Source organism: Electrona antarctica, assembly GCF_951216825.1.
Source record: "Electrona antarctica genome assembly, chromosome: 12".
Taxonomy (NCBI): domain Eukaryota; kingdom Metazoa; phylum Chordata; class Actinopteri; order Myctophiformes; family Myctophidae; genus Electrona; species Electrona antarctica.
Window position 1 is genome coordinate 9,243,366 of NC_136793.1, and position 14,064 is coordinate 9,257,429.

Here is a 14,064-nt window from a genome sequence, read left to right on the forward strand (position 1 = left end):
TAGTGACTGAGCAGTGGTTGGCCGCCCTCTAGCGGGCGTTGTTGGTAACTGTGTCCTGGTGAAATGCTGGGGCAGAGGTGGATGCTGCAGGCTGGCTGCGTGCGAGGTCAGGGACCTCCAGGTCAGGGACCTCCAGGTCAGACGGACTGATGTGTGTGCACAGCCGTCTGGGTTCTTATTTATGTAGTCCCACTCTGCACAAACGGGACTTGTCGGTCACACACTGTGGCGTGACGCGATTAACCGTCGAGAATGTATAATTGCATCGTTTTGTTTTTCTAATTATTTTGTATTTAACGAGCAAGGTTGATGAGGACCGTAATGCTAGGTTAACCCTTTTCTCAAACGCTGCATTAGTGTTCAAATGCCTTGACGATGCGGCAAACATTAGGTAGGGAAAGGTTTTGAATTCCCAGCTGCGTGCTTAATACGCCCAATTAATAGTCCGTCGTATGAAGGTGTCAAGTGGTAAATACCTGACCATCAAGCTCAAGCTTGTGGATCGGCCATAGGCAGGACCAGTGACAACACATTACAGTACCTACACAGATAACATAACTTTTTTTATGATATTTCAATAGACAAGACAGTGTCAAATTACAGGGAGAGCAAATTGATTTGATTCCCTGGTGATCAAAGCCATTTTCTTCAAATGATCTGTGACCTTGATTGGATAATTCCAAAGAGGTTCCATGCGTCGGTTTTATCTGCCAATCGTTTTGCAATGCGCTCGTTGCCTAGAACTGTAATCTTTGGACGAGAATATGAACGCCCGCATAATACTCAGCTAAAAGGAATTCTGATGCTCCTGGTCCTTGCATGAAGATCAGTGAATCAGGTGTCATTCACTCTTAACCATGTGAACCCACATGTCCCTCTTCTGGGCATGTCATAATAGAACATTTAGTGAAAATAGCTGATCTACAAGCTTAAAGGCCTATTCTTACTCCAGTTTTAGGTGATAAGGTGACCACCGAAACGATGGTTAGTAAAAACAGATGTGTTGCGGTGAGTCGCTCACCACAGCGTGACATCATGTCATTTTTGGTGGTCACCTTATCACCTAAAAGTGGAGTATGAATAGGCCTTAAGGCTCATTCATAGTCTGGATTTTCGGTGGTGGGGTGACCACAAGCTCCGGTGGTGAGGTGACCACCGGAGCTGAAATAACGTTGAGCAGTGGTGAGTAAAAACAGAGAGAAGGGCTGGGGCGATGGCGGTGGTTTGCTCTTCACCGCAGCACGTGTAGTTCGGTGGTCACCTCACCACCGAAAATCCAGACTATGAATAACGCTTTAGTACGTACAGTATTGTGAACTTGTAGCACGGCTATTTTGGGAGAAGACATTTGGGGTTGTGAAAAAAAGAGCAGACCAAATATAGAGGGTTTAAGAGGTCAAGCTTAATTTATATTTTGTATTATGACTGTGTCGGACACGGAATTAGCACTTCTGGACTGGACTGGTGAGCAACAGTCATGCAACAAACTATGAATTACACTCTGGGTTAAGTGCCTGTGTTGTCTTGTTCATGGTTTCCTCAGGACCTCTGTGTACATCATTTTCTATCACATTGAAACATCTCTGACATACTGTACTGTAACTCCACATAATAAAATGTTTGAAACTTAGGTGGAATTTGATTTTCCAAGATTGAACAATTTATGGTCAAAATCTGTTCACTATTGCGACTGCAAGTTGCATTTACTATGTCAGTCAGTCAGTCATGCCCCATATATGGTCATGCCTCGTGACATCACATGTGATCAATATTAAGCCCATATATGGAGATCCCTGATGTCATCAATATTGGCCAGCAAACCTACATCTCACCTCAAACCCTTAGATCTCCATATATGGAGCTGACCTGTTCTGACTTTCGATATGTTGATCCTTCCCCATCCATCCTTCCTCTTCGATGTCTGCCTTTTGAATGATACCTGTCCATTTAAACTCTAGATGGGCCTGCCCCAAAGTTATTGGTGGAGCTGTGACCGGCAGCCGGCAAACACTAGCCTGGGTAAACCCCTCCTCAGATTTGCAAAATGTTGTCCAGCAGGGGGAGTGGGTTTACCCAGGCTAGGCGAACACGACAGTTCTCAACAGCCCCGAAAATTAAGGCCCGGCACTAATCAAATCCTGTACACTCAAGACACTGCCCCCGCTGCCACCATTAGATGATAGATCTTCATATATGGAGCTGACCTGTTCCGACTTTCCATACGTTGACCTGACCTCATCAAACCCTGTACACTCAAGACACGCGCCATATATGGCCAGTACAGATCACCCAGCAGTCTGCTGTCACCCAGGCGGATGTGTGCACGCCTGAGGGCGAGAAGCGACCTCGCCCTTTAGGCAATACCTACATTTCTTTACTGACAAGCTTGTGAAGATGAACAAACATGGCCATCAAGACAAGTTAGTCTAGCTGGAGAAATGAACACAACGGAGACTTACACAAATGGGTTATGAGAGTGGGGGGTGATGACATGCAGGAAAAGAGCCTCGAGTCAGATAGACTAGCCTTATTTACTGCATGTGATATGCACGCTTACCAAGTGAGCCCCAAAGTGTTAAGTGTCTTGTGTTTATCGGAATGAAATGCAGCAAACCCAATAATATTTGAGAAAGGCATGATAAAGACCACTTCATTTGCCACTTGATTGCTCTGGTACATTGCAACGACACCAACCAACACAACCACAAGTTTAGGGTAATGTTTTTTTTTTTCTTAATGGCGACTTCTTTATTATTATTTACTATAGTCCTAATAGACCCAAGGAAATTACATCTAGCCACAAAAGATCACAGGATCTATTGAATGTGAAGGAGGTAAGTCGATAAGAAGTAAAAGTAACCTACTGGGAATTATCGGCCATACTGCGTGTCATAGGCTCAATCATCAGTTTGTCACCTCCTCCTTCACATTCAGTAGATCCCATGATCTCAGATGTAATTTACTGGGGTCTAGTAGGACTATAGTAAATAAATCGCCGCAAAAAGTTATAAAAAAAAATACAAATTTTGCCACTAAAATTGTAAAAATTAACACGTTTTACTTCCTCAAATAACCTAAAACATGAACCCTGCTTAAAAATAAACGTTAAAGATAATACACATCTCCTTGCTGTCGACACATGCAGACAGTTTGAGTTACAGTTACAAGATTGACCACACAGTCCTTGTTTATATATATATATATTATATATATATATATTTACTGTTGTGTGGGCTCATTCATTCCAAATGTAAATATCATGGATTTTACACATTAAATACTGGTTCATTTTTGTAACCAGACCTTCCAAAGAAAATCTCTTCCAAATCCAACAACAAGGCCTACCATATGCACTGGAAAAATATGTGCATGTCATTTATTTTCTTTTTTTTTTTAAATCACACCCGTGTGAACTGAGTGGTGTAAGGTCTTATATAGCCTGATCAGCTGTGGTCTGACGTAATGAAATCACACCCGGGTGAACTGGGTGACCATAGCAACCATGCTAATTTTTTGGTACGAACAGACACGTTCGTAATATTTTGGTACGAACAGACACGTAAACTAACAAAGCCAGTTGTAGGAGTGGTTTACACCACTCAAAAAAAGTTTTGTATATAGGAATACTATTGGTGGAGAGGTTTGTCTAACCCATGTTATGCTTATCTGTGATTGGACCATAGCAGTTTGGCTTAGCTATAGGTCAATTGAGGAAGAGTGAACACCTCCATGCAACAGTTCAGTTGAGAGTCATCTGCTGGAGCAAAGACAAGGCCTCAAATCAGTGGTTCTCAAACGTTTTTTAAGTCAAGGACCCCAAAATGTATATTTGGCTATGTGGAAAAAGAAATGCACGTAAAGTGCACAAAACCCAGCACACCGTCTGCACTTGCAATAGGGTCAAAGACCGCCATGCCAAAAATATTCCAAATTATTTTCTTTTTTCTTGGTTTGTTTTTTAAAAATAGCCTATCTACAAGCTTACATAGTGTAGCGTTAAAGTTGTTTACAGATGTTTATGCTATATTAACTAATTATACTGGGGACCCCCTGGAATCCCCTCAAGAACACCTGGGGGTCCCTGGTCCCCAATTTAAGAACCAACACAGAGCTTGAGATTAACAGTCAGTGCAAACAGTGTAAGGCGGATCAGACAACACCCTCATAACACATACAGTACAGACAATGTGAACTGAGAGAGTGAAATAGCATCTTATATTTGAAGGTCTCACTAAAATAGAAATCCTAGTTTTTCATTTTCAACATTCATTCGTTAAACAAAACAAGAGTTAACGTTTGGTGGCATGTGTGGAGATGAAGATTAATTTGTTGCTGCTGAAGTATTCCTTTTTAAAACCCAAACGTGTGAAAACCCTCTCAGCAAAAACAGCCTTCCAGCCAGCAAATGAAAAAGACAGATTCTCCAACTGTGTGTGGACCATGGCTGTTTGTCCCCTCCCCAGAGCATTGCCAGGCCCTTATTCAGGGGAAAACACTAGGAGTATAGGGTCAGCGGTCTCTTGTTCTCCAGGAGTTTATATACAGTGATGGTGGCCAGTGCGGACTGGATAAATTAAATGGAACGGGGGGGGGGGGGGGGGGGGGGAGTAGTGTTTGTTTTCTATCTAAAGAGGCGGTACATGCGAGGCAGGCGTCCATCCTTGCTGGACAGAGCGGCCTGGATGTGCTCGTAGGAGGGCAGCTCGGTCAGGTCTCCCAGGGCAGCCACGGCGGGTTTGCCACGCAGCATCTTGCTGGTCACTCGCTTGATGTCGCCGGCTGTAACGTTACCTGGAAAGACGAGACGTTAGTTTTTTGTGTTTTGTTTTTTCCCCCCCCCTTTACCACTTTCAACCTGACGTCAGTGTTGATTTCATCGACTAAACCAGGGGTTCTCAACGTTTTTGGCCGGGGACCCCCGGAAATGCTTTGGCAATGTCTCGGGACCGCCGCCCCGCCCCCTCCCGACCCCCAATATAAATTGACTGCTACAATAACCTTAAACCATTTTGTGCGGGAACCCCTTTTGGTGTTTTAAGCATGGTTATAATTTAGCTATTGAAAAATAGCAGATCTACAAGCTCATAGCGCGCCACCGAGTGGCGCGCTACGAGCTTGTAGGTCTGCTATTTAAAACCTTTGCTTCTGTAGAACGCCACAACGGTAAGGCCTTCCGGTCTGATTATCGGATATGTTATAGAGCTCCCAGAGACGCACGCGTGGAACTGTAGTACGTCCTCGGGCGACCTTTCTAGTCGACATGGCGCGCGCGAACGTTCCACTACACCGAGTGGCGCGCTACGAGCTTGTAGGTCTGCTATTTAAAACCTTTGCTTCTGTAGAACGCCACAACGGTAAGGCCTTCCGGTCTGATTATCGGATATGTTATAGAGCTCCCAGAGACGCACGCGTGGAACTGTAGTACGTCCTCGGGCGACCTTTCTAGTCGACATGGCGCGCGCGAACATCCACTACACCGAGTGGCGCGCTACGAGCTTGTAGGTCTGCTATTTAAAACCTTTGCTTCTGTAGAACGCCACAACGGTAAGGCCTTCCGGTCTGATAATCGGATATGTTATAGAGCTCCCAGAGACGCACGCGTGGAACTGTAGTACGTCCTCGGGCGACCTTTCTAGTCGACATGGCGCGCGCGAACGTTCCACTACACCGAGTGGCGCGCTACGAGCTTGTAGGTCTGCTATTTAAAACCTTTGCTTCTGTAGAACGCCACAACGGTAAGGCCTTCCGGTCTGATTATCGGATATGTTATAGAGCTCCCAGAGACGCACGCGTGGAACTGTAGTACGTCCTCGGGCGACCTTTCTAGTCGACATGGCGCGCGCGAACATCCACTACACCGAGTGGCGCGCTACGAGCTTGTAGGTCTGCTATTTAAAACCTTTGCTTCTGTAGAACGCCACAACGGTAAGGCCTTCCGGTCTGATAATCGGATATGTTATAGAGCTCCCAGAGACGCACGCGTGGAACTGTAGTACGTCCTCGGGCGACCTTTCTAGTCGACATGGCGCGCGCGAACGTTCCACTACACCGAGTGGCGCGCTACGAGCTTGTAGGTCTGCTATTTAAAACCTTTGCTTCTGTAGAACGCCACAACGGTAAGGCCTTCCGGTCTGATTTTCATATGTTATAGAGCCCAGCAACACCGGCCGACACCTCCAAGGCTTCCTGGGTGATGGCGAGGAGGAGGGCTGCCACGTCACCTCACAGTCCAACTGTCTGTATGTACGCCTCTGCTGTGCCTGAGGGAGGCACGCGCGCACACACACGCACGCGCGCACACACTCACCTGCCCAGGCCATTGATGCCAGACGACCCTCGGGCCAGGCACTGCAGCCTCAGCCTCTCCACGTGATCTGAACTCACACACAGACGTCTCTTGGCGTCCAGCGCCATCTCTCGGTCGTGCCTCGACGTCCTGGCCATGGCTGAACACACAGAGCACATTAATATAATGTGTAACATTATAGTGGATGCAGTTAGCTTAATGCGAATTCCGATTAGCATAGTTAGCTTCTTATCCATGCTACTGGTGACTGGTTTAGCACAATACAAACTCGGACTCATTACATAACATGCAAATCACACCACCACTCAATATAAAAATAAAACGTTGTCTTATAAAGCAGCATATACTTTGTTTACATTCAGACCCATGGCTTTGTACAACTACTGGCCAAAGTTGAAGTTCATATAGTTGTAAAACATTCACCATAAGCCAAAATCGCGACAGTCAGCTATTCATTCATTACTAACTATTTCACAGACCTTGATGTGACTGTTAGCTGTGATAAAGTAAAGTAAACAAAGTGATGATGAATGACACGACACGAAACACACACGTAGGATGTAGCTCTTCTCACAACATTGACGACACAGGTCGGTTCTTTATAAACGGGCATTTATTGGGCATTCTTCTCATCCCTCTGTTGTTCCATGCCGTGAGAACTATGTTCACACAAAATAATAAACACATAAACAATCAACAAATTACGTCGCAATACATATTGATCAAACAAAGAAATACAAAACATGTAGAAATGCGCGATGCGCAGGTGAACGTGTCCGTCAAAACACCACAATACAACACAACAAAGATAACTCTCAAATAATAATACCTCGTTGGCCGCTTGTTGTGTAAAGAGGTTCTTGATGCTTCTTGAGTTTCATACAGTCCTTTGAATGTCCTTTTGACCGTGTTTAATAACTTTAAACAGTTCAAACACACTACTCTGCTGCGAGTGTGCTTCCTTGTGCAGACCAGAGTCTGAATGAGTGAGAGAAATGTTTGTACCACCTGTGTGCAATGCCAGGCAATCATGCATCAATCAGTCAATCAATCATGGTCCAGTGTTGCTACTGACAGACAGGGAACTTGGTTCTGCCTCAGAAAGTTATCATCACATCATGTTTACATTTTTAACCTCATATGAAATCAATTATGAACCACATATTTATTATTGTATCATGACATTATTATGAATTATGCTTTATGAACTTATGACCATGAATTGTTGTATTTTAGCTATTTTAGTCTTTTTAAAGTAAGCATTTTAATAGCAGCACTTACATAGGAAGTCAGAGAAACGAATCAAAGAAAAGACCGTCATCTGCCAGTGGAATTCAGAACAGCGCCACAGCCCATCCACATGTATGAAGGCATATGCCTCTCCCCTCCTCTCCTCTCTCTCCTCTCTTTTTGAATGAACAGACAAAACACAAAACACAACATGTTCATTAATGTTATTATTCACAAACTAGACATTTTATTCATATTTAGAAAATGCAGAATCCAATGGCGTCGGTCTGGGCTCTCCACGCCGTTTGCAAAGGTCAATGGTCAGCAAAAAGACTGCCTCCTCTCTCCCCTCTCTCCACAGAAGTGAAAACAGACAAAACACACCTTTAAAATATGTTCCCTAACCCTATTCTTCGCAAACGAGACATTTTATTCATATTTAGAGCGTCCCAAATTCAATGGGGCCGGTCTCGACTTTCCAGGACGTTTGCAAAGGTCAATGGTCAGCAGAAAGACTGCAACGGTGACCCTTTGGGCCAAATTCTTAAAAAAACGGGGTGATATATAATTTTAAAAATATGTAAGAACCTCCAATATCCATATTCAGGACATGTCGAATCCAATGGAACCAGTCTCGAATTTCCACGACGTTTGCAAAGGTCAAAGGTCAGCCGAAAGACTGCCACGGTGACCTTTGGGCCAAATGCCTTAACAATTAAGTGATAGATATTTTTTTAAATATGTAACACCCCCGAATATCCATATTCAGGCCATGGCGAATAAAATGGCGTTGGTCTCGATTTTGTGGGACTCTTACAAGCGTCCGATAAAGGGAACTACACTGCAATGCTAGGCCTCGGGTCAGATTTGAGGTTCCCGAGGTCGCAGAAAAAAACTCGGACCATCACGAAGATCGGCTTGTCGCCGCGATCGCAGAGGTGTTCGGCCCATCCCGAACAGACTTACGATCGTCGGCGTAGGCGCGCGTGAACGTCAAACTTTGCTTCACTGGAACGCCACGACGGTGAGGCCTTCCGGGCTGATTTTCGGATATGTTATAGAGCTCCCGGAGACGCACGCATGGATCTATAGAACGTCCTCGGGCGACCTTTCTAGGAGGTGCGGTCTCGTTTCAATTTTTCAGCCAGGACGCTGTTAGAGTCTATGGGTCTATGACGTGTCTGCATGCACAGAGCCAAAGTGAAGGACGTTTTGTACGACTGTCGGAGGCGTACGTCCGAGACACCTAACCGTTCGTCTCGGCTGGCTCTCCGACATATCCGAACGTCGGACCGTGATGTTTTATCGTTGGCGCGTTGTCGCGCGTCAAAGTCGGCAATTTGTAGGCGTTCGTTCAAGGCTACCGCCGCGGCCGTATGTCCGTTTGGCCCGAAACCTATACGGCTGCGATCGGGGCCGCGACCCGGCCGCGGTGATGGTCTCGGATTTGTTCTGCGACTTTCGCGTCAAAGTCGCAAATTTCGAGGCTTTCGTGCAGGGCTACTGTCGCGACCGTATGTCCGTTTGGCCCAAACCCTATACAGCTGCGATCGGGGTGATGGTCTCGGATTTGTTCTGTCGAATTTCGCGAATATTCTCGCTAACTTAGGCCTTACTTTGTGGGAGCAGTTTATGCTAATGAAGGGCGTGGTTCCGGCTACTTTGTGGGTGTGGGTTATGCAAATTTGATGGGCGTGGTTTCGGCTACTTTGTGGGTGTGGTATATGCAAATTACTGGGTGTCGCTTATGTAAATTAGTGGGTGTCACCCCACCTACTTTGTGGGAGTGGCTAATGCAAATGAAGGGCGTGGTTCCTGCTACTTTGTGGGTGTGGGCTATGCAAATTAGTTGGTGTCGCTTATGCAAATGAGTGGGTGTCGCCCGCCTACATTGTTGGAGCGGTTTATGCAAATGAAGGGCGTGTTTCGGCTACTTTGTGGGATTGGCTTATGCAAATGATGGGGAGTGGTATGCAAATGAAGGTGCGTGGTATGCAAATGAAGGGGCATGGTATGCAAATGAAGGGGAGTGGTATGCAAATGAAGGTGCGTGGTATGCAAATGAAGAAGCATGGTATGCAAATGAAGGGGCATGGTTCCGGCTACTTTGTGGGATTAGTTTATGCAAATGAAGGTGCGTGGTATGCAAATTAAGGGGAGTGGTATGCAAATGAAGGGGAATGGTTCCGGCTACTTTGTGGGATTAGTTTATGCAAATGAAGGTGCGTGGTATGCAAATGAAGGGGCATGGTATGCAAATGAAGGGGAGTGGTATGCAAATGAAGGTGCGTGGTATGCAAATGAAGGGGAGTGGTATGCAAATGAAGGGGCATGGTTCCGGCTACTTTGTGGGATTAGTTTATGCAAATGAAGGTGCGTGGTATGCAAATGAAGGGGAGTGGTATGCAAATGAAGGGGCATGGTTCCGGCTACTTTGTGGGATTAGTTTATGCAAATGAAGGTGCGTGGTATGCAAATGAAGGGGAGTGGTATGCAAATGAAGGGGCATGGTTCCGGCTACTTTGTGGGATTAGTTTATGCAAATGAAGGTGCGTGGTATGCAAATGAAGGGGAGTGGTATGCAAATGAAGGTGCGTGGTATGCAAATGAAGGGGAGTGGTATGCAAATGAAGGGCGTGTTTCGGCTACTTTGTGGGATTTGCTTATGCAAATGAAGGTGCGTGGTATGCAAATGAAGGGGAGTGGAATGCAAATGAAGGGGCATGGTTCCGGCTACTTTGTGGGATTAGTTTATGCAAATGAAGGTGCGTGGTATGCAAATGAAGGGGAGTGGTATGCAAATGAAGGGGCATGGTTCCGGCTACTTTGTGGGATTAGTTTATGCAAATGAAGGTGCGTGGTATGCAAATGAAGGGGAGTGGTATGCAAATGAAGGGGCATGGTTCCGGCTACTTTGTGGGATTAGTTTATGCAAATGAAGGTGCGTGGTATGCAAATGAAGGGGAGTGGTATGCAAATGAAGGTGCGTGGTATGCAAATGAAGGGGAGTGGTATGCAAATGAAGGGCGTGTTTCGGCTACTTTGTGGGATTTGCTTATGCAAATGAAGGTGCGTGGTATGCAAATGAAGGGGAGTGGAATGCAAATGAAGGGGCATGGTTCCGGCTACTTTGTGGGATTAGTTTATGCAAATGAAGGTGCGTGGTATGCAAATGAAGGGGAGTGGAATGCAAATGAAGGTGAGTGGTATGCAAATGAAGGGGAGTGGTATGCAAATGAAGGTGCGTGGTATGCAAATGAAGGGGCGTGGTGTGCAAATGAAGGGGAGTGGTATGCAAATGAAGGGCGTGTTTCGGCTACTTTGTGGGATTTGCTTATGCAAATGAAGGTGCGTGGTATGCAAATGAAGGGGAGTGGTATGCAAATGAAGGGGAGTGGTATGCAAATGAAGGGGAGTGGTATGCAAATGAAGGGCATGTTCGGCTACTTTGTGAGATTGGCTTATGCAAATGAAGGGGCGTGGTATGCAAATGAAGGGGCGTGTTATGCAAATGAAGGGGAGTGGTATGCAAATGAAGGGGCGCGGTATGCAAATGAAGGGGAGTGGTATGCAAATGAAGGGGCGTGGTATGCAAATGAAGGGGCGTGGTGTCAAATGAAGGGGAGTGGTATGCAAATGAAGGGCGTGTTTCGGCTACTTTGTGGGATTTGCTTATGCAAATGAAGGTGCGTGGTATGCAAATGAAGGGGAGTGGTATGCAAATGAAGGGGAGTGGTATGCAAATGAAGGGGAGTGGTATGCAAATGAAGGGCATGTGCGGCTACTTTGTGCGATTGGCTTATGCAAATGAAGGGGCGTGGTATGCAAATGAAGGGGCGTGTTATGCAAATGAAGGGGAGTGGTATGCAAATGAAGGGGCGTGGTATGCAAATGAAGGGGCATGGTTCCGGCTACTTTGTGGGATTAGTTTATGCAAATGAAGGTGCGTGGTATGCAAATGAATGGGAGTGGTATGCAAATGAAGGGCATGTTTCGGCTACTTTGTGGGTGTGGTATATGCAAATTAGTGGGTGTCGCTTATGTAAATTAGTGGGTGTCAACCCGCCTACTTTGTGGGAGTGGTTTATGCAAATGAAGGGCGTGGTTCCTGCTACTTTGTGGGTGTGGGCTATGCAAATTAGTGGGTGTCGCTTATGCAAATTAGTGGGTGTGCCACGCCCTTCATTTGCATACCACTCCCCTTCATTTGCATACCACGCACCTTCATTTGCATAAACGAAGCCCACAAAGTAGCCGGAACCATGCCCCTTCATTTGCATACCACTCCCCTTCATTTGCATACCACTCCCCTTCATTTGCATACCACGCACCTTCATTTGCATAAACGAATCCCACAAAGTAGCCGGAACCATGCCCCTTCATTTGCATAGCACTCCCCTTCATTTGCATACCACGCACCTTCATTTGCATACCACGCACCTTCATTTGCATAAACTAATCCCACAAAGTAGCCGGAACCATGCCCCTTCATTTGCATACCACTCCCCTTCATTTGCATACCACGCACTTTCATTTGCATAAACTAATCCCACAAAGTAGCCGGAACCATGCCCCTTCATTTGCATACCACTCCCCTTCATTTGCATACCACGCACTTTCATTTGCATAAACTAATCCCACAAAGTAGCCGGAACCATGCCCCTTCATTTGCATACCACTCCCCTTCATTTGCATACCATGCCCCTTCATTTGCATACCACGCACCATCATTTGCATACCACTCCCCTTCATTTGCATACCATGCCCCTTCATTTGCATACCACGCACCTTCATTTGCATAAGCCAATCCCACAAAGTAGCAGAAACATGCCCTTCATTTGCATACCACTCCCCTTCATTTGCATACCATGCCCCTTCATTTGCATACCATGCCCCTTCATTTGCATACCATGCCCCTTCATTTGCATACCATGCCCCTTCATTTGCATACCACTCCCCTTCATTTTCATACCACGCACCTTCATTTGCATAAACTAATCCCACAAAGTAGCCGGAACCATGCCCCTTCATTTGCATACCATGCCCCTTCATTTGCATACCATGCCCCTTCATTTGCATACCATGCCCCTTCATTTGCATACCACTCCCCTTCATTTTCATACCACGCACCTTCATTTGCATAAACTAATCCCACAAAGTAGCCGGAACCATGCCCCTTCATTTGCATACCACTCCCCTTCATTTGCATACCACGCACCTTCATTTGCATACCATGCCCCTTCATTTTCATACCACGCACCTTAATTTGCATAAACTAATCCCACAAAGTAGCCGGAACCATGCCCCTTCATTTGCATACCACTCCCCTTCATTTACATACCATGCCCCTTCATTTGCATACCACTCCCCTTCATTTTCATACCACGCACCTTCATTTGCATAAACTAATCCCACAAAGTAGCCGGAACCACGCCCCTTCATTTGCATACCACTCCCCTTCATTTGCATACCATGCCCCTTCATTTGCATACCACTCCCCTTCATTTTCATACCACGCACCTTCATTTGCATAAACTAATCCCACAAAGTAGCCGGAACCACGCCCCTTCATTTGCATACCACTCCCCTTCATTTGCATACCATGCCCCTTCATTTGCATACCATGCCCCTTCATTTGCATACTACGCCCTTCATTTGCATACCACTCCCCTTCATTTGCATACCATGCCCCTTCATTTGCATACCACGCACCTTCATTTGCATACCACTCCCCTTCATTTGCATGCCACGCACCTTCATTTGCATAAACTAATCCCACAAAGTAGCCGGAACCATGCCCCTTCATTTGCCTACCACTCCCCTTCATTTGCATACCATGCCCCTTCATTTGCATACCACACCCCTTAATTTGCATAAGCCACTCCAACAAAGTAGTTGAAACCACGCCCACAAAGTAGGCTGGACACCGCCCACTAATTTTCATAAACCATGCCCACAAAGCAGGTGTGACGACGCCCACTAATTTGCATAAACCACGCCCACATAGTAGTTGAAACTACGCCCATCAAATTTGCATAAACCACTCCCACAAAGTAGCCGGAACCGCCCACAAAGCCGGCGGGACACCGCCCACTCATTTGCATAAACGACGCCCATGAAATTTGCATATGGTTACATAACGAGTAGGCGTGGCCTAATATAATGAGAGGTGTGGCCTAACATTACGAGAGGCGGAGTCATTAACGAGAGGGTGTGTGTGTGTGTGTGTGTGTGTGTGTGTGTGTAGTAGTAGTAGAAGTAATACATACGAGATGATGCCTGATCTTCTGACATCCATATTTGGTTGACTGGATGGCGTTGTCCTCACCTGGAGAGAAATGCCCCCGGAAATATGATCCATCCATCCATCCATCCATCCATCCATCCATCCATCCATTTATTTATTTATTTATTTATTTATTTATTTATTTATTTATTTATTTATTTATTTATTTATTTATTCATTCATTCATTCATTCATTCATTCATTCATTCATTCATTCATTCATTCATTCATTCATTCATTC

General features: G+C 45.7%; 1 protein-coding gene across 1 annotated transcript; it reads right to left on the reverse strand.

The window, feature by feature from the left end:
• Positions 1–3,788: 3,788 nt before the first annotated feature.
• Positions 3,789–13,635, reverse strand: LOC306933627 (uncharacterized protein; the record flags this gene model as incomplete). The annotated part of the gene is made up of 4 exons (XM_079515944.1): positions 3,789–4,791; positions 6,385–6,446; positions 7,137–7,285; positions 13,588–13,635. 4 exons carry the CDS (start codon positions 13,633–13,635, stop codon positions 4,622–4,624), a joined length of 429 nt encoding a protein of 142 aa, XP_079372070.1. The 3' UTR covers positions 3,789–4,621.
• Positions 13,636–14,064: the final 429 nt, after the last annotated feature.